Source organism: Xyrauchen texanus, chromosome 27 (assembly GCF_025860055.1).
Source record: "Xyrauchen texanus isolate HMW12.3.18 chromosome 27, RBS_HiC_50CHRs, whole genome shotgun sequence".
Lineage (NCBI taxonomy): Eukaryota > Metazoa > Chordata > Actinopteri > Cypriniformes > Catostomidae > Xyrauchen > Xyrauchen texanus.
Window position 1 is genome coordinate 25,121,226 of NC_068302.1, and position 25,451 is coordinate 25,146,676.

General features: G+C 38.1%; 2 protein-coding genes across 3 annotated transcripts in view; one reads left to right on the forward strand and one right to left on the reverse strand.

Moving 5' to 3' along the window:
* Nucleotides 1-202: 202 nt before the first annotated feature.
* Nucleotides 203-6,483, forward strand: rbm15 (RNA binding motif protein 15). Its single transcript, XM_052094965.1, has one exon. It carries the CDS (start codon nucleotides 332-334, stop codon nucleotides 2,894-2,896), a length of 2,565 nt encoding a protein of 854 aa, XP_051950925.1. The 5' UTR covers nucleotides 203-331; the 3' UTR covers nucleotides 2,897-6,483.
* Nucleotides 6,484-7,180: 697 nt separating this feature from the next.
* The window catches only part of slc16a4 (solute carrier family 16 member 4), a 37,703-nt gene continuing 19,432 nt past the window's right edge, over nucleotides 7,181-25,451 (reverse strand). For both annotated transcript variants that reach the window (XM_052094423.1, XM_052094422.1), the window contains 8 exons: nucleotides 21,874-22,006; nucleotides 21,280-21,412; nucleotides 21,026-21,169; nucleotides 20,731-20,892; nucleotides 19,505-20,086; nucleotides 15,464-15,675; nucleotides 14,352-14,445; nucleotides 7,181-13,301 (listed from right to left, as the gene is read on the reverse strand). In XM_052094423.1, coding sequence (XP_051950383.1) covers nucleotides 13,096-13,301; nucleotides 14,352-14,445; nucleotides 15,464-15,675; nucleotides 19,505-20,086; nucleotides 20,731-20,892; nucleotides 21,026-21,169; nucleotides 21,280-21,412; nucleotides 21,874-22,006 — 1,666 coding nt within the window. In that variant the 3' untranslated portion in view covers nucleotides 7,181-13,095. The remainder of the gene's footprint in view (nucleotides 13,302-14,351; nucleotides 14,446-15,463; nucleotides 15,676-19,504; nucleotides 20,087-20,730; nucleotides 20,893-21,025; nucleotides 21,170-21,279; nucleotides 21,413-21,873; nucleotides 22,007-25,451) is intronic.

Below are 25,451 nucleotides of genomic sequence, written 5' to 3' on the forward strand. Positions count from 1 at the left end.
TTGAATGACACTCCTCGTGTTTATGAAGGGGCTAAGATAAATATTTAGCCTTTGGAGCTAAAATGGTGTACATCGAGTCTGGGCGCTGTACGGCCAGCCTTGATTGACAGATACTACAACCAATAGTGTTGACGTTTTACAGAGCTTCAACCCAATCAAAGTCGGTGGGCGGGATATGCTTTAGTCTTGACAAGATGGCGAATGCGGTTGGTTTGCCGCAGTAACATTGAACAAGTTATAACATTTTTCAGTTAAATTCGCCGACATTGCGGTATCATAATTATTCATTGTTTTTAGTTAGTTAGGTGCGCAAAGCTTGAGGATATCCAACATGAAGGGAAAAGAGCGGTCGCCGGTGAAAAAGCGTTCAAGGGCCTTGGATGATATGCGAGATAGGGGAGGAAGTCACCCAACCAGTAAGAAAATGGGGGTTATCTCAATTTCTGGTGGTGGAAGCAACAATGGCAATAGTTCATCTAAAAGTGAAGGAGGGTCTGCAAGACGGAGTTTGATCGGAGACAAAAGAGAAGGGCGAGATTTTGACGGACACGTCTCCAGTCGGACTGGAAATAACCACGGTTACACCAGCCCGGTTGCGTGTTCGAGCAGCAAGAATCACGCGCCGAGTTTGTCTTTAGAGGCAGCCGCCCGCAGCAACTCACGCGGAGAATCGCGCGCCCCACTTCCCACCAACGAAAGTGAGTACAAAACTTTAAAAATCAGTGAGCTCGGCTCCCAACTGAGCGATGAGGAAATCGAGGATGGGCTTTTCCATGAATTCAAAAAATTTGGTGACGTGAGTGTTAAAATCAGCCGAGTCAACGACGAGAGAATTGCATTTGTGAACTTTAGGAGACCGGATGATGCCAGAGCTGCGAAGCACGCACGAGGCCGCTTGGTGCTGTATGACCGTCCTTTGAAAATTGAGGCTGTCTATTTAAATAGGAGGAGAAGTCGGTCTCCGGTAGACAAGGACCATTTTTCTGTCGTTGCAGGCCATAGACATTTGCATACACAGAGGCCGCTCTCTCCAACTGGTCTAGGCTACAGAGACTACAGGTTACAGCAGCTAGCGCTCGGTAGGCTTCCTCCTCCCCCACCCCCTCCTTTACCCAGAGAGCTTGAAAGGGAAAGAGAATTTGCCTTTTATGAAGCAAGGGCAAGGCCTGCTTACATTGCAGAGCGGGCCACTCCTTTCCGCGAGGAGGACTTTATTTCTCCAGAGGACGATCAGAGAGCCAACCGCACACTGTTTCTGGGTAATTTGGATATTACTGTGACTGAAAACGATTTGACGAGGGCTTTTGAAAGATTTGGGACCATCACTGAGGTGGACATTAAAAGGCCCACTCGTGGCCAAAGCAGCACCTATGGCTTTCTCAAATTTGAGAACTTGGACATGGCCCATAGAGCAAAAATAAGCATGTCTGGGAAAGTTGTCGGCCGAAACCCCATAAAGATCGGATATGGTAAAGCGACCCCCACCACACGCCTGTGGGTGGGTGGTCTTGGACCATGGGTCCCTCTGACTGCATTAGCGAGGGAATTTGACCGCTTTGGAACTATAAGGACTATAGACTACAGAAAAGGGGACACCTGGGCTTATATTCAGTATGAAAGCTTGGATGCCGCTCAGGCTGCCTGCACACACATGCGTGGTTTTCCTCTCGGTGGTCCAGACAGGAGGCTGAGGGTGGACTTTGCTGACACAGAGCACCGCTACCAGCAGCAGTTCTTGCAGCCCCTGCCTTTGCAACACTATGAAATTGTGGCTGAGTCTTTCGTCCATCGTGCCACCTCTGAGTCCATCAGGGTCAGGGAAAGGACACCACCTCCACTGCACTTCAGAGAACGAGAACTGTATGCTGGGGCTGAATGGCCAGCACCTGGCATTCGTGAACGCGTAAGAACTCCTGCATTTGAGCCCCTTGAGCACTTGGAACGTGAACGACGGCGAGAGGCGTGGTCTCTGGAGAGGGAGCTGCCAGGCAGGGAACCTGCACGTAAACGGCGCCTCATGGAGGATGGGAGACATCTGGAGTGCTCTCCTGACAGCAGCAGTGAGTGGGTGGCCCGTCGGCGTAGACCACCCTCCCTAGAGGGCAGCCCAGGGGGTAGCAGCCGCGACGGACGATTCAGTGACTCTGAGCGACCAGCAAGAGCTGATCGACCATCCCCAGCACGAGAGATCCGTGGCAGCCTGGACCGAGCCCCCGGTGAGAAACGCCTCAAAAGCAGCAGCAGCCTCTTAGAGTCCAACATTGCTGCCAATCCAACAGAGAAAAAGCGCAAAGCGGGTGATTCTGCCAAAGGAGCCTCCAAGAGAGACCGATCTGAAAGCAGCTCCAAAAGCAACCAGACATTGAAGCAGGATGCTGGTGGGAAGCTGAGCATGGCCTGGAATGGCATGTTACTCCTGAAGAACAGTAACTTCCCAGCCAGCATGCATCTCCTGGAAGGGGATCTGAGCGTTGCCACCAGTCTTCTTATTGACTGCAGCACAGGCGGCAAAGTCAGTCAGCTACGCATCACACAACGCCTTCGCCTCGACCAGCCCAAGATCGACGAAGTGTCTCGCCGCATCAAAGTCGCCGGCCCAGGTGGGTATGCGGTTCTACTGGCCGTCCCAGGCAGCTCAGAGGAGACTTCATCTTCAGATCCAGCAGCATCAACACAGAGGCCCCTGCGCAACTTGGTTTCCTACCTGAAGCAAAAGCAGGCCGCTGGGGTCATCAGTTTACCTGTGGGGGCCAGTAGAGATAAGGACAACACTGGGGTCCTGCATGCATTTCCGCCCTGTGATTTCTCTCAGCAGTTCTTAGATTCTTCTGCGAAAGCTCTTGCCAAAACAGAAGAGGACTTCCTGGTCATGATCATAGTTCGAGGAGCATCTTAACAATCATAACACACTAAAGCATTGTTAATTGCAAGCTTCTCTAAATGTCTCTTAAATGCATGCTGTGTAAAGCAGAAGTGGTATTACAGTAAAGGGCGAATGTTATTACCTGTTCTGCCAAACTAGTACAAAAAAAAAAAAAAAAAGAGTGAGAAAAAAACTTTAAGGCCCATTCATATAGCAAAATTTAGCTCATGGCAATATATTTGTTTTACGTTGCAAGTTTTTTTTCAGATGTCTAGTTTGGGATAAGTTGTACCCTGCATACAAAAGAAAAAATAATTATACAGGTCATATTCAAAAAGGAACATTTAATTTGGTGTTGTCATGAAACACTTTAACTAGTTATACTTCATGTTTTTCAGTCAGATTGCAGAGTCATCTTTGTACAAAATAATTTCTGTGAATGTTGATTTATGTGGTTATCAATTGATATGATTTAAGGGGTTCAACTTCGGTTCATGTGTCTTGATGCTTTGAACAATCATTATTTTGTAACGGAGAGTGTGTTATAGGTATATAGTCCTGTAGGGACCTAAAAAATTCTCATTGAACTGCATGTTGATAACAGTGTTCTATCTAGCTAATATACAAAGATGTAGCCAAAAAATGTCATCAGTGTTTTATTGATTGAAAGTAGAAAACAGGCTACATGTTAACACCTTAAATCCCCTTACCACATTAAAATTTAATTCTGAACATATTTTGATTATAAAGAAGATATATCTAAGCCCTCCTTAGACAAAGTATAACATCAAGGTTATTGTTGTGTAAAGAAGAAAGAGGTATTCTGACATACTGTTTCCATATTTTTTGTGTTACATTTCAAAAGATTTTGAACGAAGCATTCTGGTTTCATAGTGAGGTTGTTAAATGTCTCAGTTTAAATTATAATTAATTGTCAGAAAATCATTTGATTACATAAGGTGGTTTTATTTGTATTTTTTTTTTTAATAGGTTTGTCATAATTTACCAGATATATTCAGTTAACTTTTATATTGTTGATAGTGTTTAAGGTCTCTTTATTAAGATTTTGAAGTTAATGTTAAGTGCATATGGCCTATAATGTGATATTTCATCACCAACACCCATAATTTACCCGAAATGCCACATATATAGCAATGAGATTACTGGGAACTTAATATGTAAATGATACCATGCAAATGTAAAACATCTAGCCCAACACTTATACAAGTGTAAGACAGTCCTAAATTTACTTTTATTGGCATACCTTAGTTGATAATGTAGTCCATACATTTTTAGTATGATTTTAGTTGCAAGGCCATTTATGTTTGAAATAATACAAAATGTTGTGATTCCTGGGTGTGTCATTGTTCAAATGTTTTTTTAAAAAAAATGGTATGCTTTCTCTAAAATCCTGAAAAAACTGAGTTTGTGTTCTTAGTCTATTTAGCTAATTGCAGTGTATTGATTCGATGAATAACTAACATATTTTCATGTATGGCTTTTATGTTGCTCCCACTAAATTTTAAAAGTTGATTGGTTGGTTATTTAACAATATAAAAACAGTCGATTGTGTACATGAATAAATGGACATGCTGTATGTTCAGTCACAGCCTCACTGGACAGGAAATGGACTGTTCCACAAGTGGACTTCACATGGCTGGAACCAGAAATGATTGTTTGAAATGATTCAGGAGCCCTTTGGATGCACAGGGGCAAGAGCTTTCCATTTAGTGTTAGTGTACACGCACAGAGAGAGCATCTACCTGCTTGTGTAATTGTTTTTGTGCTTACAGTTCGCATATTTAAACGGAAATAATGACACTTGATTTGTGCTGTGTTTTCCTAATTTCTTGATTGGGGGAAAAGAGGAATCGGTCACTCACTCCTTGCAAAGCTCTGACATGGCTGTTTGTACACACACAAAAAGTGCACTGGCCCCTCATTTGATTATATCACGCTATCAATAAATTGTTTCATTTGAGGGAGAAATGTTTATTCGTTGGAAATGAATTGAAGAACGCCTGCCGCTGCTTTTTTCGGTTGTGTTTCGGGAGGAATTGTTGCTCAATTGCTTGTTTCTGCTCAGGAAACAAAAATTCTCCCCTTTGTTTTTCGGCCCAGGATCAGGGATGGCGGTGAGAGCAAAGGGAGAGAGTTCTTTTGTTGCTCAATGTTGTTGTTAATCTGTATTTCCCACCCTTATGTCCTGGAGCTCCCACACATGCTAATTAACTGGGGGGTTCTGCTGAGTGTTGAGAATGTAGCACTCGGTTTTTGGAGATGAACAAAGTCAGTGGAGAGATGATCTTTGCGCAGACCTTCATCTAAACCGAAATATCTGTTTCGGCACCTTCGCTGGGGTCGTTGAATTCTCGCAGGCATGGCAGCGGTTTTCTGCTGTTTCAAGCTTCCATATGTGTACCTCAGCTGGAAGTATCCAGGCTTGCTGTAACATGGCCGGCCACACTGCTGTTTCACACTATGCATTGCCAGCACAACTGCCAGCATGATAGAGGCCGACAGAACCTGGTAACAATGATTTCCAATTCTCAGAGGAACAGGCATTTGTTTATTCAATCCTTTGATTTCTTCTGATACGAGTTTGTCTTACTTCATTGGAAATCAGTGAAGGAAGAGGATTTCCATGATCAGAGAGGAAAGAAATTTAGAAAAGTGAAAAGCGTTTTTAGCCTTCAATATTGTTCATCTCGAAATAAGTTTGATAGTTTGCATTCTTAAACATTTATTTTCTGTAACAAATTTTAAAAAGACATCCAGATGAGCATTACATGGTAATACCTTCTGTTATGAAGAAATCCTGAAAGAAAATCAAACATTTCCTGTTACGCTGCCCATATGAAGTCCACCAAAGTTTGCTGGCAAGGAGCCTCATCAGAAGAGAATGAACACACCCTTCTTCCTTTGCTAGGAAGAAGTCCATTCAGCTGCATCACTACACCAGCTGCTCATTCATGTCTATGAAGGGCAAATGTGAGGATCCAGATCCAGTGCTCTGGTGTTGGTGAGTAAGGGGCATACTGGGACTTGCTTCATACTGGGGCTTTAGACACAAAGTCTATCTGGTACAGGTAAGTTTAAAGTGAGCAACAGAGTAAAAGGTTTTGAACTTTTACCACTGGTTGTAATTCTGACATTTATGTGTCTATATAGTTTCTGAAAACTTCCCCCAAAATAAATACATAAAAAGAGTATTTAAAGGAATACTTCAAAGAAAATTATGAAATTATTTACTCACCCTCTTGTTGTTCCAAAGCCCCATGCATTTCTTTCTTCAATGGAACATAAAAGTTGTTTGGAAAAATGTTATGGACTGACAGCTTCAGTTACTATTCACTTGCATTATATATTTTATTTTTCCATACAATGGATATAAATTTTGACTGAGGCTGTCAGTCCACAACATTCTGCATAACTTATGTTTTGTCCCACAGAAGAAAGGCAGTCATATGGGTTGAGAACAACATTAGGATAAGTAAATGACAAAATTGTAATTTTTGGGTGAACTATCCCCAAAAATGAGCATTTCAAATGTTAAGACAACTGATAATGTGCTTGTAATTTTAAAAAGATGAATTGTTTAGTTAATCTAGGCAATAAGAATGTACATGTTTAGTTGGTATTAAGATGTTTATATATATATATATATAACATCTATAATACCTATACTAAACATGAAGCTAATCCAACTATATATATATATATATATATATATATATATATATATATATATATCACACACAGTACTGGTCATTTATATCAGCTTTAGTGTGTCAATAATAAATATACTTTTTAGACTCCCAAACATTTATTTTGCAAATAGAATAGAAGAACAGCTCCAATAAGCTTGAAACATCCTATTTGCCAACAACCAAGAAAAACTGTGTCCAGGTGTACCTAGGAGAATTGGTGCTGTTTTAAAGGCAAAGGTGGTCACACCAAATATTGATTTAGATTTATTTTTATGTTTACAGGACTTTGTATGATGTTAATTGATAAATGAAAACTATTTAGGGCATTATTTTTAAAGACATCCACACTGCAACATTTTTTCCGAAGTGCCTAAAACCTTTGCACAGTACTGTGTGTGTGTGTGTGTGTGTGTGTGTGTGTGTGTGTGTATATATATATATATATATATATATATATATATATATATGAGCCTATTTTTAATGCAATTAAATGTTTTTATAACAAAATTCCATCAAATTGAATTGTGATTTTTAACTAAATTGAATTAATAAAACTTAAAATATTTTATTTAGTTCAAGATTACCTGATTCAATTTAGATTTTTTAATTTTTATTTTTTTTATTGAAATGCGTAAATCTTAAAACTAGTTTTGAGTGTAGACCTGTACATACAATTCAAAATTAACAAAGCTGACATTCTCTTTATGTAGGAGTCAGTCAATAATCATTGTCTCGTCTGCAAATGGTTCAGAATGCTGCTGCTTAGGCTCCTGGCGGGTACACTCAAGCAAGATCATATCTCCCCATCTTGGTCTCTCTCGATTTGCTGGCGGTGCGCTTCAGAATCGATTTTAAGCTCGTATTATTTGTTTTTAAACCACTGAATGGTTTAGACCCATCTTACCTTTCTAATCTACTGCAGCTACATCATCCCACAAGGTCTCTTAGGTCCTCTGAACAGAGAACTTTGATTATTCCCTGGTTAAAGCAAAAGGGTGACCGGGCTTTTGCAGTAGCTGCCCCAAAACTCTGGAACAGCTTACCCTTGTACATAAGAAATGCTCCTTCATACATTTTTAAATCACAGCTAAAAACTCTTCTGAAAGCTGTTGGTCCAACAGAGTTTAGTTAATTATTAGTATTTTACAAGTATTATTGTTGTATGTTCACTGGTATTATCCTTATACAGTGTTTTATCATTTATTATTGTACAGCACATTGGTCTACAGTCTGTTTTTAATCGTGCTTTATAAATTGACAACTGACATTTAGCCTTTAAGCCTTGTAATTAGCCTTAGACTCCTAATATTGAAATTAAGCTAATTTTTACATTAAAATTTATAATGCAGTGTCTTCAGCTCAGACTTTCTCCTGTGCTGTATTATTGTTGTAGTGGGGGGGGATTATTTGAGTACTAAGGACATAATCGGGGCACAATCACAATTACAGGGATGTTAATGTTTGGTCTCCTGTAGCAGGAGGAGTACACTCAAACTGAGCAAACTGAGCAGTGTGAGGTTCACCAAAAATAAAAATTCTGCTACTGTATTACTATGTTCAGCTCAGTCAATGTTCAGTTTCATTGCATTTTGTTTTCTTCTGAACAGTGTAGTAGTAAATGAGGTTGTCTTTCCCAAATAATCTGACAAATATCTTTGGTTTATTTTTGCAATTAGTTTAGATTTTAAGGAAATATATGATGTATGCAGTACATCCATTCAGCACAACTCTTTTATTGACCAAAGGTTTGAGGAAACTGGCAGATCAGTTTTCTCTCTGCAAAAAGGTTTGTGCACCATAGCAAACATTAAAAGCAAGACATTTCATAATTATCTGTTTATGCATGTAATTTTAATAATTTTCTATAAAAGTATACTTCTTTTTTTGTTTTGACAAAAAATTCTAGCACTGATGCAAATAATCAGTTCTCTCCCAGCACTGAACATGGCACCCAGCTGTAGTCTAATATTTTCTCTTGTATCTCTTTTAGCACCACAGTGCTGACTGACTGGCTTGTTCTCAGATGCTATGGAATGAGCCTGGTAACTTGGTAACTGTAGGTCTCCACGGTAACACTGTAACCCCTCCCCTGGCTTCATTTACATAATCTCTTTGTGTAGCCCAGGCACTGTCCCCTACCCACTTCTCAAAGTAATGAAAAGACCACATTAAGTCCGACAGTCCAAAACATTAGCTCATTGTTCCTAGTTGGAGCTTAGTTCTCACACAACCTGAGCATAAGCTACCACATGATTTCTGTAAGCTAATTCAGGTTTCACAAGAGGCTTTCTGCCCTCAGATTTTACTAAGACTACTACTTATTGTAACAGTCAGAAGTTCCTCTTAAAAGAGTTCATTCTGAAAATATTATTCCTGCACTGTTAATTTTTCTAACTATTATGAAGAAGAGTAATATTATGGAGAAGAGCCATAAGACCCATTCAACCTTTATCTGTCACTTGGACTCAGTTGATGATAAAGGTTACCTATCTTTGTCTTTTAGAGTTATTTAAGGGATAGTACACCCAAAAATGAAAACTCCATTTACTCAACCTTATGCCATCCGAAATAACTTTGACTTGATTTATTCAGAACACAAATTAAGTTTTTTAGAAGAATATCTCAGCTCTGTTGGTCCTTACAATGCAAGTGAATGGCGACCAGACCTTTGAAGCTCCAAAAATCACATAAAGGCAGCATAAAAGTAGTCCATAAGACTCCAGTGGTTTAAACCATATCTTCAGAAATTATATGAGTGCGGGTGAGAAACAGATCAATATTAGTATTTTTTTTATTACTACAAATCTCCACTTTCACTTTTACATTTAGAAAGTGGAGATTTATGGTTTAAAAAAGGACTTAAATATTGATCTGTTTATCACCATTCACTGAGATATTCTTCTAAAACATTTTTGGTTGAACTATATTTTTAATTTTAACACCAACCCCCACCATAGCAAGAAACATCACTCTCATATTCTGCATATATTCTATTTTATCAACAGATGTCCTCATGTGAGTAATTTCCAGGATGACAGATTTGAGTGTCCTGCTGAGTGTTAAAAGCACAGTTGGTCATTTTCATATATATCTGTTAGACAATTTGATATTGTTTATAAGCCTCTGCTCTCATGCCTTTGATTACTAGAGTCGGAAAAAGCATGCATGCAGTTATTACACTTTCACACAACAATGATTTTGTCAGAAGTTGTTGTGATACCTACATGAGATTACATTTTATGATTTCTCTACACATTTTGCATATGATTTTCTTTCATATGTCCACAGAACATGTTGCATTATGGTTATCCATTCATCAGTAATTAAGCATGAAAAGAGTGAAGAGTGTCAGGCCTCATCACAGCTCACATTCTGTAAGTACCAGCTATTTTAATTTTTAAGCTATGCTATTATATTGCTAGAATTGAGTAGGTTAATATTAATACTAGTGTAATGACATATATTTATATATTTGGAATGTTGCATTAAAAACTATTGATGTATGTATATGCTATATGCTCCTCAATAAAGATATATTTTTACACCACTTTGACTTTGTGTAATATTCTGATAAAATTATGAATAGTTATCATTATGAATGAATGTGCTTTAGAATTACAACATACACACAAGTAATCCCAACTTGTCAGTACATAAGTTTCTTTCAGCACTTAAGATAATTAATGGAGTTCAGACATGGTGTAATAGAGATAGACATGGTGTTCTCATACTTTGCCCTTTATAGCCAAGAGAACATCTAGGAATTTAAAAAAGCTTTACAGGATGGCTTTCAAATACACTGCTGGCTTTAATTGCAGTTGTGGAAAAACTTGACAAGTCTGAGAGTTGTCAACAAAAATAATCCAAAACCTTCAACAAAAGTAAAAACATCAACTATTAAATTAGATAACAGTACAGTATAGCTGGTGTGATCTCTTTCATTGACTTTAAGAGGATGTTATTATGTCCCCTTAATTGACTTAAGGCCGTCTTTTGAGTTTACAAACATTTGACTTTACAAAATTACTGAAATACAAGTTTACTTCTAAAACATTTCTCCAAAGAACCCTGTCTTTATTGATAAATCAAAAGTGATAAGAATGAAAAGCTTTCTGGATGCATCACAAATCTTGAAAACAATTTAGTATAAAATTATTTCAGTGCCCAGAGCATGCCTTATTCTTTGTGATGTTTCTTTTAGAAGCTTTCCAAGAATGTTTTCCATTTTGTTAAATTGTTGCATTTGTGCGTGTTTTGCTCACTCTCATTAGAAAAAAAAGAAGAAGAAAAAAAACTGATTTTCATTACAAATGTTCTGATGAAAGGAACGAACTGGATATTCCAGAACTGGAAAATGACAGTGTTAATTGGTACAGCATTCCAATGGCAGTACATTGTGCCACTAGAGAGCAGTAGCTAACGTAGAACCTCACTACCAGGCAGAACTGCAACGTGTGAACTTAAACTAGTGTATTTGTCTACACGCTCAAATGCAATAATGCATAGATTCATTAATTAGACCGATATCTCTGTTGCATCTTTGGCTCTCATTACAGGATAGTAGATCATTGTGTTTAAAGGCAAATAGTGGTGATAAACATACAGTAGCTGCACTGTAGGATATTGAGTTGAACTAAAATGTAAAAATAAAACTGACAGAAATATAGGAAACTATATAAAGAAAACTCCCCATATAAACTGTCACCATCAGGGCCTTTAGTACAGGTACACAACATGTGAACCCACAAGTTAACTGACCTAATTTTTGCAACTCTTGGCCAATTAATTTCAGAATTTATTCACCAAATCTGAATGCAGCTGCAAATGTCTTGGTTGTTGTCAGTAGTGAACAACAGTATGACTGATTTGGCACCAGCAAGAAAAATTGAGGCACTAATGACAAAAACAAACTTTTATCCATCAATACACGTTTGTCCATTTTGCTGTCAGTCATTTTACCACACCTCAAAATGAACAGTTAATATATAGGCATTAAATATGGACAGGAAGCACCCTCATGTGACAGCCCTGCAGCCATCTTTATGGGCTTATTGCATAGAACTACCATTTGACAAAATATATTTTTTGTAAAAGAACACATTCAATTTTCTCCTTACATTATAAATGTATGCATTTCTTTGCAATGGATAACACAATATCAAACCAAATGGCATCTAAAAGCTAGTTCTTTTCTTAGAACCAAATTTTATGAATCATTTCAACAGTTAACTGGTCCCAATGTGATTTTAGTGGATGTATTATGTCAGCTCCCCCTAAGTTCACACAGGTGAAAATAATATTTGACATCCAGAAAGTGTCCAAATACTTTTTTCATTTTGAGCAATACATTTATATTGATTGAAAATTTGAAATATTTTTTTTTTTTTTTTTTTTTTATGAAATGCAAAGTTATGTTTGTGCTATATTTCTTTTAAAGTAAGCACAACTTTTTATATTTTAAGGTTTTATATCGTTACATAATGCAAAGACATTCATATTTTTTTTATTATGGCCATGGCTTAATATCTTGGTGGTCTGGGATATACCATCATCACAGTGGAAGTATCTGAATATTTTTCTGAAGAAAGATCGATGAGTGGCTGTGAGGGATGCTTAATATTGTGCTTTGACATGAGAAGTCAATTTAATGTATATGTAAAAAAATTATTTTAATCGTACTGCACTTTAGTATCATCAAGCATTAAAGCCCAAAATTTAAATTCACCCACATGCCATCCCAGATGTGCATGACTTTCTTTCGTCAGCTCAACACACAAAACATTTTTTTAGAAGAATATCTTGGCTCTATAGATCGACAGCGAAATGGTGCAAGTGAATGATGACCAAAAACGTGAAGCTCCAAAAGCACATAAAGGCAGCATAAAAGTCATCCATAAAACTCCAGTGGTTTAATCCATGTCTTCTGAAGCGATCCAATTGGTTTTGGGTGAGAACAGACCAAAATGAAACTCCTTTTTCACTATAAATCTTACATCTGCAATCTCAGAGCACTAGATGGCGCTAGGAAGTGCAATCAAGCTTGAAATCATGATGGCCAAGGAGACTGCTGATGTCAAGATTTATAGGGAAAAAGGAGTTACATTTCAGCCTGTTCTCACCCAAAACTGATTGAATTGCTTCAGAAGACATGGATAAAATAATATGTATTAGATTAATGCTGCCTTTGTGTTTTTTGGAGCTTCAAAGTTTTGTTCACCATTTACTTAAATTGTGTGGATCTACAGAGCCAAAATATTCTTCTAAAACTCTTCTTTGTGTTCTGTCGATCAAAGAAAGTCATACATATCTGAGATGACATGAGGAGTAAATGAGATAATTTTTATTTGTGGGTGAACTATACCTTTAATATAGTGTTGGTCATAAAGAAATCTCTGCATTCAAATTAACATAATAAATTTTTTTGCCATGCTGTGGTCCAGCAAAAAGTTAATGTCCGGTCCTTTTCCGTTCAGTCCTCGGAGGGTGGTGGAAACTGAGATGGCTTAGAGTTCATTCCTTTTCTTACACGACACCATTTCTCTGAGGTACTGGGCAGAAACAGCCATTACTCGAAATCAACTCTTCATTCAGAGTCTCTAGTTGTTTCTTTCTGGCTTGCCAGCGTCTCGCCACAGGCTCCAGGAAAAGAGAAACTGATGATAACAGGTAACACACACCTGCTAGATAGAAGGAGCAGTCGTAGGTCTGAGTGTAGTCATACAGGAAGCCTTCAGGGGAAAAACGCAAAGCATTAGACATGTATCACAGTCTTGACAGATGGAATGTTTTTCTTAAAAGTTAAGTGTGTTATATTACACCAGCATCAATAAATGTAATTGCTATAATAATGGCGTTTTCTACTTTTGTCCACATCACTAAATTAGCAACATTGTCCAAGTAGGTTAAGATGGTTGCTGTCTTGCACAATACACTTGTGAGATCAGTCAGAAACCTAACACTTATTATGATGGATAGATGGGGAACATTTTTTAGTTTCCACCAAGAACATCCACACACCTGTTTTGTTACTGGATACACTAAATAAGGAAAAACCAAACTATGGTGAATTAAAGCAACCAGGTCATGGCCTTGGGTTGAGTAGTCAAATCAGTTTTGCTACATTGGCTGTTCATTATTTAAAGGGGGTGAGAGATTGTGGAGGGGGGCCCTGACAAGATGGTTCATGTTAGCATAACCGTGTTACAGAGTTCAAGGCAAGGTCTATACTCGCCTTCCTAAAGAGGCCTCTCTGGAATGAGAATTGCATTTCCAAGAATCTTACTTCTCTTTAGAGCTGTTGACATGTTTTCCACATAAGGAGAACCTGTAATGTTGTAGTATTTGTGACTATACTGTATATTGTTAAAAAAAATATCAGTTAATAGAATAAATAAACAAAATCTTTGTACTGTCCTCCAAACCAATGATCAAACCAACAAACAAATTGCTGCTTAGTGCTACTTCAAAATGTTTTGAATCTAACTAGGTAGGTAATCCTATTTTTAGATGAGGTAACGTGTCTCCCATATGCACTCTACTCCAAGAAATATGAAACTGTGCACCCTTAACATCCTCTGAACACACACACATGCACGCACGCACACAAACACACACAGAAAGAGAGAGAGAGAGAGAGGCAGGTTTGCTATACACATTCCCAGGACTGGCCAGGTTTATCTTTAATTTTCAATTATTCGCTTTTTTGTGACATCACGGCTAGGTTCACCTATTAAAGTTAATCTCTTTTTGATCTTGCCCCTTCTCCAAACCACTCGTACCTGCCAGAGGAGGACCTGTTAGACAACCAAGCCCCACAAAGAACATGGAGAACCCCATCGAGTTGTTCAGCTTTTCAGAACCCACTAAGTCCACCTTGAAAACACAAATATGGACATTTATGATCATATGGACATTTCTCTGACTAGGCAATGGACTTTTTTGTTGGTAAAATTTCAAGATTGAACATGGACATTGATGATACTGAACATTACACAAAAGTTTTTTAAAAAGTCAATTCTTATGAGAAAAATTTAAATAAATTGAGGGTTTAGAAGAAAAACTCTCTGTTATGGACTAAACAAGAGCCAGCTGGTGGAAGAAAAGTTTAATAAACCCATTTTCTGATATGATTTAACACAGAGACTTTTTGTTTTGTAATATGGGTAAAGTGTAATTTCTGTGCCACGGAACAGAATTGCAAAAATAAATGCTTGTTTTCAAATACACTCTTTGTCTGCTGTTGATTGAACAGATATTCCCATTGGTTGAGTCAATGTTGTTGTGTCAGGCTGGATGGGCCATGAATGTCTTGCTTATAGTTGTTTTTGCATATTAAGCTGGGAAAGGAGAAAATATTTTAACACTGAAAAAGTTACACCTCAGCTTTAAGGTGAAACATGTTGGTGACAGAATCTCAACAGAGTCCCCTGTTGTTTTGTCTATCTGGTTAACTGATGTTTCCAAAGGTTGTAAAAAATAATTGAAAGGTTAAACCTTAGATACCTTTCAGAGGAACGAGTGCCAACACTTACAGCAGTGCTGCCAGTCAATCTATCCCGCTCTCTCTTTACACTATCCTTCATAGAGATACAGTGCAGTACAGGCATATCAATATACAAGAAAGAAGACCTTCGACCACATGTAATGACTAGAGTGAAGGAAGCAAAACACACTTTTTGACAAGGTGTGTATTTTTACCTTGCAGTACTGACAACATAACTATCCAAACAGACCATATTTAGGTGAAAAACAGCAAGATGTAATGACAAGGTTTGAAACGGATCTGTCGTCTTTATTACCTTACAATACAGTTCCTGAAAACATTGCCTGAAAGTCACCTCAGAGCCAAAACAATTCAAAAGAAAGAAAATTTAGGCCTACTGGTACTCACCAGCACAGGAAGTATGAGGGCCATGTACCCCCCACAGAAGATGGCAAAGAAGACAGCGTAGACCATGAGCAAGATGTAGGAAGTGGCCAAAGGGGACAGAAGATTAACAACACCGCACAGGATGAGGTAGGCCTTATGGTAATGATATTTGTGAATCAGATTCCTGTCAGTCACCCAGCCAGATGCAAGCTGGGCCACTGTCTCTGTTATACCTGTGGGAAAGAAAGTGTTTAAGTAATTGTTGATTGAACTGATGAACTAATGAACTCCCAGCAATCCTCTTTTTTTAGTGACTTTTTAAGTTCTCTACAAGGACTACATTTTTTTAGTAATTCTCGGAGTTTGGAGACCGATATCTGGTCCCATGGATACCAGGAAGTAATTATGCATAAATAATCAATGAGGAGCATTGCATTTTCCCTCTAAGATTATATTTTTATTCCACTGACAGTTAAGTTTAGGTTTGGGCGTATGGGTAATAAAAATGCATTTCTACTGACTGTATTACATCAACTACAAATACAACTTTACAATATATATATATATATATATATATATATATATATATATATATATATATATATATATATATATATATATATATACACCAAGATAATTGTTCCTTGTGCTTAATTGGTGTTTGTTTAATAAAACCAGAGCAGATAGTTTGCATAATTGTTGTTCTTACATCATATATTCGTGTCACAAAACCATGCCTATCAAAAGATGAAGTATCTTTATCTGTTCATACTACTCGCATGCATCTATCATCAAATGCAGTACATAAGGTGACAGTACACTGTTTCGGAAGCAGCTTGTGAGACCAGTCTGGGCTGCAAACTCTATATCAAACTCTATAAAAGTATCATAAAAGTAGTCCATACAACTTGTGTGCTACAGATTTTTGTGACTAACATACTGAAATTTAAGTCATTGTTCATTGTAAATCTTACCTTCCATTGCAGCTCTTATTTAGTTATGCCATATGCAAATACTATTGGTGTCAATGTAGTCAATGACATTAAACCTGGTGCAACGCAACTAAAGCGCCATATTTCAGTTTGAAAGTGTGAATGAGATTTTAGTAAAAAGTTTAGTAACTTTTAATGAACTGTTGTATGATGGGAAAAAAAAAAAAGTGTACATTCTTCAAAATGACTCCTTTTATGTTACACAAAAGAAGAAAAAAAGGCAGAAACGTTTGGAACAACATGAGGGCTAGTAAATGTTGACAGAATTTTTGTTTTTGGGTAGACTACTCCTTGAAACAACCCTATATTCTTAAAATATGCATGCTTAGCATGACAGTGCTTTTTCACAGTTGACATTATTTTGGTTAAAGCATCTTGAACAATCTGTTTTTCAGTCCAAAAAGAGACATTAGAAGAACAGGTATAACACATTTTATGTTGTGTTGTACAAAGCTTTCTCAGAGCTGGTTAGTATTTGTTGTTGTCTATGATGCAGTCAGAATGTGTATAAATTCAGTGTTCATGTATTTATTGACCAGACCAGGAATAGACCTGAGGTAGCACTGTTCCACAGATTACTATATAAACAACAGATCCAAAGTGTGACACGCTGCTAACATGCGATCTTTCGATTTATAAAGGTTATCACAGATTATTGGATTTATAACTACGGTAATGTGTATACTAGTTTAAAAAATGTACAGACCCTATATTTGAGTTTTTTTTAAAGGGGTCATGACACTTTTTGTTTTTTTCTTAATTTTGTTATCTTCCCTGAGGTCCACTGATAATGCTAGTAAAGTTGCTAGGTTTTTTTCCTCCACCGAAACAGTCATAATTTAGTAATATATTATCATTTTCCAACATGTCTCTTGCCCTCTGTCTGAAACACTTTGTTTTGGCCTAAGCACCCCTTTGGCGTTCAGGAATAGTTAGTAGTCCAAACTAGGCCTGTCTGTACAGCTCTCTCTCTGTTTACAAACTGAGCAGCAGTGGGAGGGGTCAAGGGTATGATGATGTAAAGTGAACAGTGATGTTGTTAATGTAGAGGCAGTCATGAATTAATGGGCCCCCTAGTGACGTAGAGAAGTTGCAGTAGAGAACGAGGTGTTTTTGCAGCTTGGTTTCAATAAATGCTTTTATTGCATTGGGGATTAAGTAATGAGTTCTGACATTTATAGTTTGATTTTATAGTAAAATGACCTATTATATGTCAAAATATCAAGGAAAATGTATCCCTCATGACATGGCCCCTTTAATAAAAGTTTTGAAGATGAAGTAATTAATGCAAGGCATTTACTTATTTAGGAACTTACCCAGTCACAGATTTCCACTATGGTCTCTGAGTTTTGGACCTCAGTATATATGTTTGCACAAAACCCACAAACACCCAGAGGTGCTGCATGATCTATGATATGAAAAGCTAAAAACAAAACTCCAACACTAGTTATGGCTTGGGCTGATGCTACAATTCATACACATGTGGGGTAATTTATTTCTGACCAGACATAAAACAAAACAGCTGCTCAATGTTTGCGTGTCCTAAGTGAGCCACTAAAGGTGATGTTCTGATGTGCCTCACTTGGACCCAATGACATTTTGTGATTTGTTTGTGTGTTTAAATCTCAGCAGGGCCATTGAGTTTCACAGCTGTTCCTGTCATGCTTTGCACAATGAAACTTCAATAAAGTCTCAGTGACAAAAAGTTGCAAGCTGTCTTTAAATGACGGTGTCCAGTCCCCAAATCTCTGTAGTGTAGAAGGGACTTTCACTGGGTAATCGGGCATGTGACAGGTGTTTGTGCCTTTGTGGACTTCACTTAGTGGATACAAAAGGATTGGACGAATGCAATGTTCCCACTACATCGGATAGGGACAGCGAGTCCACACTGAGGAACAGAGACCCCAAATGCATGTCTGATCGCTAACAGCTCATTAAAACACAAAATGTGCTTGGCTCGGCTCCACAAATGCTTTTGTCTGCATTGCTGCCTCAGTAGCACTCCACACAATGTCAGCCACTTCAGAACTGGGCATGGGACTAGGAAACCTCATGGCAGCTACTTGGGTTGTTGCTTAGCGACTTCCCTCGGCTCACCAACAGTAAATGACCTGCCACGAGAGACAGCTTTCAGTGGCCTGAGCTTTAGTTACCTCCCACCCTGTGTCCGATGTGAAAACATTTTTGTAATGCAGGTAGGAGGGCGTTGGGTATGGGACATGTTAAGAATATCATAAAAGCTGCAAGCAGATTAATTTTAAAAGAATTTGTAAAATGCTGTTTATTTGATTAAAATATGTCACACTACAGGACATGTCAATTTTCCGAAACTATTTCTATATGCCTATGAAATATACCAAAATCACTCTAATATAGCACATTTGGATAAACTCAAAAGTCTGGGGATGTATTATTTTTAATTCAGTGAGGCTTAATTGTTGAATATTACAAACACACTGGTTTTGGCAACTGGGCCAAAGTTCAGTTTTTATGTAATAGCAGTCATTACATAACACAAACACTGCTGATTTTAAACTGCTCACAAATAATCAATGTGAAGTTGTCTGCATTTTTGCATCAATCCTTAAAACCCCATATTTAAGCCTATCAGGCTGCAGAGCACAATATCCATAGTGCATCTTTCAGATATGGCTTTTTGCCCTTCCTGGAATACAGCACTGATGAGGTTGACAAAATGTATCTCTTTGGTCCCCCAATAACATGCTTTCCAATTGGGCTATCATTGCATGGTCTTTTGTCAACTGTTTTGCATAGATCAGCACTGCTTAGATCCTATTGATTTTTTCTTCTGTTACACAATATTAGTGTACAGTTGAACAGTTTCAGCCAGAGAACATCAATAACAAACCTGCTGACTAGAGTACAGTTTTTTGCAATGGGTCACTTTTTAATTAGAATTATCATGTAACCTTTGTTACCAATCTATTTATCTTTGCCAATGCAAAATTCCATGTGAAAAGCACATTTACTTAAAATAGATGACAGTGGAAAAACAAGACTCTAGGGTTACAGAGGTTGATCAAAGGTAATAAAACGAATCAAGACTCACCAGCCACAGAGATAATGAAGGAAGCATCCATTGGGTCGATGCCCAAGTTCCGGGCCCTTGCAGACAAATGGAAGTAAGGAATAAAATAGGCCAGCTGACTGAAGATCACTGACCAGGTGTATATGCAAAAGAAAGGGTTCTTCAACAGTGAGAAGTCAAACACTTTTTGGGGATTTACAGGGAGATTTTCTGTTCTGGTCTTCTCAAGTAAAGTATCCACAGGAGAAACCCAGTTCATCTCAGGGAATGAGTTAATTTGGCTGCTATCTGTTCCATTTACCCCATTCTGGATGGGTTTGGTTAGTTCCAAATGTGGAGGAATGTTCTGCCCATGTGCTAGGTTCCCTATGATAAGGTTATCCCTCTGAATGGAGGGTGTGCTGTCCATTTTGGAGATGCCATTGGACACAGGTGTGTCGCCATTCAAGCTGTTCTTAAGAGGGTCTTTGTCAGTTCCAGGAGAGCCTTTATGAAGGCTGGAGTTTAAGGTGGGAGAGCCTGCAGGTCTAATATTAATGGGCCGCAGAAGCATCCCAGAGGCCACGAGGTTCAGCATCAGACCACCCAAAATCAACAGAGCTCCTTGTCACATAAGAGACAGTTGAAAAGTTTGGACACTCCTACTCATTGTTTATCATTACACATTAAACATTATAGAATGAAAGTCATCAAATCTATGGAATGACAAAAATGGAAGTATGAGAAATGATGTAGAGACCTCTTATATTTTAGATTCTTTGAAGTAAGCTAAACATTTCCCTAGATAATAGATCTGCACACTCTGGGCATTCTCTTAACCAATGTCATGAATTATTCATCTGCAATGCTTTTTTAAATACTTATTCATGTATGTTGAGCACTTCTTGGCTGCTTTTCCGTTATTATAAAGTCAACTGACCCATTTAGTCAACTGACCCATTTTATTTTTACTTTAGTAAAAAATATCATCCATAGGCACAATTTATATTTGTCTTGTACAAAAGTAATTTCAATCATTTAAGCCTTTAGATCAAGAGGTTTCTAAAATCATGAGAAATACGTCCAAACTTTTGAATGGTAGTGTACAGCATGATAGCTTAAAGCTGTCTCTAAAAAGCATAGATGTACAATAATATATTATTGTGGAAATACATTAACAGATGAATATATAAAGCATGAATCAGTGAAAGATGCACACTGTGTATGGCATTACAAATTTTAGAATAATAGTGCTGAAACCAAATTACCCTGCCAAGCATACTGATCCAAAAGCAGCTGAGTGAAAGGAGCAAGGGCAAAGGTCAGACCCATGCCAGAGCGTCCAATAGAATATGCAGTTGCCAGCCTCTTTCGGAAATAAATCACTATTACAACAGATGTGGCCTGATAAAGAAGAGCAAACCCAAGACCTGGAAAGAACAAAGTTTCAATAATGATATCAGTCAATGTTTGTAATGACATTGTCTCTTTGTTAACCTTCAGATATTTACTCTAATTTATAATATCTGTATATTTATAAAAAACAACAAAAAGATATCTCACCTACAATCAGCCCCATGCTAATGTAAAGGTACAACACGCTGTTAGCAAATATGCTGATGAGAAAGCCGGTGCTGACGAGAACTGCCCCCAGTAGAGAGGTAACCCTGTTGCCCAGCTTGGCACAGGCCACTGAAGCCAACGGACCTAATGGGTCACAAACAAAACTAAGTTTATGACCACTTTATGTGACAGAATCGGAGTTTGGATTGTGAGTTGACCCTTTGGATCAAGGATGGTTTCTATGGTGACAGTACCTCCGGAGAGCCTGAGGCTTGACATAATAGATCCAATCCAGCTGATGCTCTCAGACGAGCTTCCAAACTCATCCTGCAGTGCCACAAAGAAGATCCCGAAGCTCTTCAGCGTGCCCATTACCAACACATTCACCTGGAAAACACCACAACAGCAGTTCTGATCCAGTTCCGTTTAATTCAATTCAATCACAATCACATTGAATTCAAATTAAAGGTGCTGAAAGCGATTTTAGCCATTCTCGAATTTCCACAAGATTTGAGCTTTACTGAGACAGATAGAGCAGAAACAGTTGTCAAAAACAACAGCAGTAAAAAAAAGCACGCTCAACTGACAACTGTTATGAACAACATGGCATAAAATTGGCTTTAAGCTTCAGTAATACGTTGCAACTACAATACTATGAAAATGCGCAAAATGATTGACAGACAGAAGGCATAATTTTTGTTTACAGAGTCTAGATTTGGCACAGATACCATTGAGATATCTCATAACACTTATTTCAATTTTTTAATGCTTTCTCTATGTCAAATAATTTTGTTTCATGGGAAAGAAACCCTAAATCAGCATATATAATAGTGGGAATGAAAACGTACCAGGAAACAATGCAGAACCACCATCCAACCCCAACCGCCATCTGGTGGGTCCACGTACACAACCCCCTCCTTTTCCTTCTCCATTGACTTCACTTTGTTTTCATAGCAGGGGGTTTTGTCTGCCTTGCCTTCACTGAAACCATCAAAACATCCACTTAATGAAAACTAGTCAGTGATAAAACTTCAGTATCACAAGTATCATCATACTCTAAACAAATGTTCTTCCTCTTCATCTTCATCTTCATCTTCTGAACATAGATCACAGCCATGTCCAAATAAACTAGCTGTTTTTCATTTGGATTTACAATGTAAAAAGTAGCAACCTGCAATTGTTACCTTAAAGGGATTGTTTATTTAAAAATTATCATTCTCTCATTATTTATGCTCATGCCATCCTAAACTCGCAGGACGTTGTTTCTTCTGCAGAACACAAATATATTTTGAAGAAGATCAATGTTTTTTTTGTCCATATAATGTAAATCAATAAGGTTCAAAGCTTTCTAGCTCCAAAAAGGGCACAAAGTTAGCATAAAATGATCCATATGACATACGGTTAGAATAATATATTTACATTTTACATGTATTAATTTAGCAGGCGCTTCTATCCAATGCAATTTACAAAATGAGGAAGGATACAACATAAGCGATTCATCTTAAGGAGACAGTAACACAAAAAGTGCTGCATTACAAAGTTTCAATTGCATTAGAAAAGTACCAGCCAAGACAGAAATTAGTGTAACAAGATTTATTTATTTGATTTCTTTTTTTTTAAACTCATGATCCATGTCTTCTGAAGCGATACAATCACTTTGGGTGTGAAACAGATACAAATTTAAGTCCTGGGGGCCTGGGTAGCTCAGCGAGTAAAGGCGCTGACTACAACCCCTGGAGTCATGAGTTCGAATCCAGGGTGTGTTGAGTGACTCCAGCCAGGTCTCCTAATCAACCAAATTGGCCCTGTTGCTAGGGAGGGTAGAGTCACTTGGGGTAACCTCCTCGTGGTTTCTATAATGTGGTTCTCGCTCTCAGTGGGATTCGTGGTGAGTTGTGCATGGAGAATAGCGTGAAGCCTCCATATTCGCTATGTCTCCACGGTAACGCGCTCAACAAGCCACATGATAAGATGCGCGGATTGACTGTCTCAGATGCGGAGGCAACTCACCCGGATTGAGGTGAGTCACTACGTCACCCCGAGGACTTAGAGCACATTGGGAATTGGGCATTCCAAATTGGGTAGAAAAAACATTTAAGTCCTAATTCACTACAAATCTTAAAAAAAAAAAAAAATGGTGTTCCTGTAGCTCAAATGGTAGAGCAAGGCGCTTGAAATGCCAAGATCATGGGATCGATTCCAAAGGACCACACAAACTGATACAATGTATAGCCTACCTTGAACGCACTGTATATCGCTTTGGATAAAAGCATCTGCCAAATGCATAAATGTAAATGTAAATGTACGTCTAGTCCAAATGGATCACAGTGCAGTGTGTATAGTTGTACATCAATGACATAAATCACGTTATCATTGTACATCAATGAGACGCTAAAATTTTACCATCAACTTAAAAGCAACCACGGTACATTTAAAAAAAAAAAAAAAAAAACAAAACACAGAACTATATGATTTAAGATAGCGTCTGCATTGACAACATGGTCTCTGGTTTGTGAACAGCACTCTGCATATGCGTAAAATGTGAGGAAGTGTGTGAATGAGCTTCTCTCATGAATGCGCCAAAGAGATTGCAGATGTCAATATTTATAGTGAATAAGGAATTACATTTTGGTCTGTTTCTCACCCAGAGCAATAATATTTCTTCAGAAGACATGGATTAAATCACTCGAGGTGTATGCATTACTTTTATTTAGCATTTATGCCCTTTTTGGAACTTGAAACTTTTGGACACCATTGACTTAAATTGTATGGACAAAAACACCTACAGTAATACATTTTTCAAAATAACTTTGTGTTCCGCAGAAGAAAAGAGGGTAGAGTCACATGGGGTAAACTCCATGTGGTCTCGATTAGGGATTCTCGATGGGGCGCATGGTAAGTTGTGTGTGAATCGCATGAGTAGCATGAGCCTCCGGAGCTGTAAGTCTCCACGGTGTCATGCACAACAAGCCACATGATAAGATGTGCGGACTGACTGTCTCAGAAGCGGAGGCAACTGTTGCAACCTCTGCTACAGGAATTGAGGTGAGTAATCACGACACCACGAGGACCTACTAAGTAGTGGGAATTGGGCATTCTAAATTGGGTGAAAATGGGACAAAAAAAAAACATATACATATACATATATACATATATACATATATATATATATATATATATATATGATTGTGATTCTTTCTGGGGATGAGGTTTATTGAAGGTAATAATGTAAGTGCCATTTCTGATAATTCCATCTTCTCTTTTTATTGTTAGTCTTTTCACATACATCACTCCTTGAGATTTAAGTTCAGAAGTTATTTCTTCTTCATCTACATCATCCAAATCCCTGAATCACTCCTTTGCTGTAGTTGGATGTGGCTTTATATCAAATCCAGCCAGCAAATTGGCATGAAGAATGTTTTCCGAATTTGCCTTCTTACAACATTCCACCAGAATCTGGCCAAACCACAGTTTCTTCACCTCCTTAAAAGTATCAGCTATTACTGAAATTTCCTTGTAAATGGCGAAAGAAGATAGCTTTGTGATTGTCTTATTTGATGATGCAGATTAAGTAATTATACATTTTGGCCAATCTTCAATGTAAGATGTAGAAGCACATTGATTCTCAGAAGTACAGTCAATGTCCAGGTCTAAAATGATTTTTTTGGATGTGTGTTTGGTAGCCATGTTTAGTATATTATGCTTCAGCATCTCTACTCCCCACCTACTTTGGAGTCCATCAATGGGATGCACAGATCCACGGAAATCCTGCCGATAATGCACCAGGGATAAGGGAATGGTATACTTGAGCACAAAGAACAAGAGATTTTCCATCTACTCAATTTTACCTTAGCCAACACCTTCTGGGGATACTGAAAAGATAGCTTATGTTAATCTATCACATAGTACTTCCAGGGCAAGTCTTGACCAGCTGATTGATCGGATCGGGCCTTTCCAATCTCCCATCTAAGTGAAGTAGGAGCCAAAGCCCAGTGCTGAAATAATATGGGTCGCAACTCATGGCAAACAAGTTGCCCTCTTTTGTCATATTTTCGAGTAGCAGTGGGATACTAGGACTTTAACTACTCAGGGTCCTTACGGAGAGGTAGACATTAATGTATACGAAGATGGTAAAACTCAAATACAGTAGAGAGACAAAACAAAAGTATATAAACAACTGTGACCCTAGTACGGGAGGCTCAATGGTTTTCACTCTTGCCCAATGAGTTGACCCTAGCATTATGAGGGAAGAAGCATGCCATGTTCCATTCATGAAGTACCATCACAAAAGTCAAGTCATTTTATTTGTATAGCTCTTTTTACAACACACATCATTTCAAAGCAGCTTTACTGGAAATCATGCATGAACAAAAATCAAACAAAAAATTAAACTGTAATATCTATAATGTCTTACAGTGATCAGTGT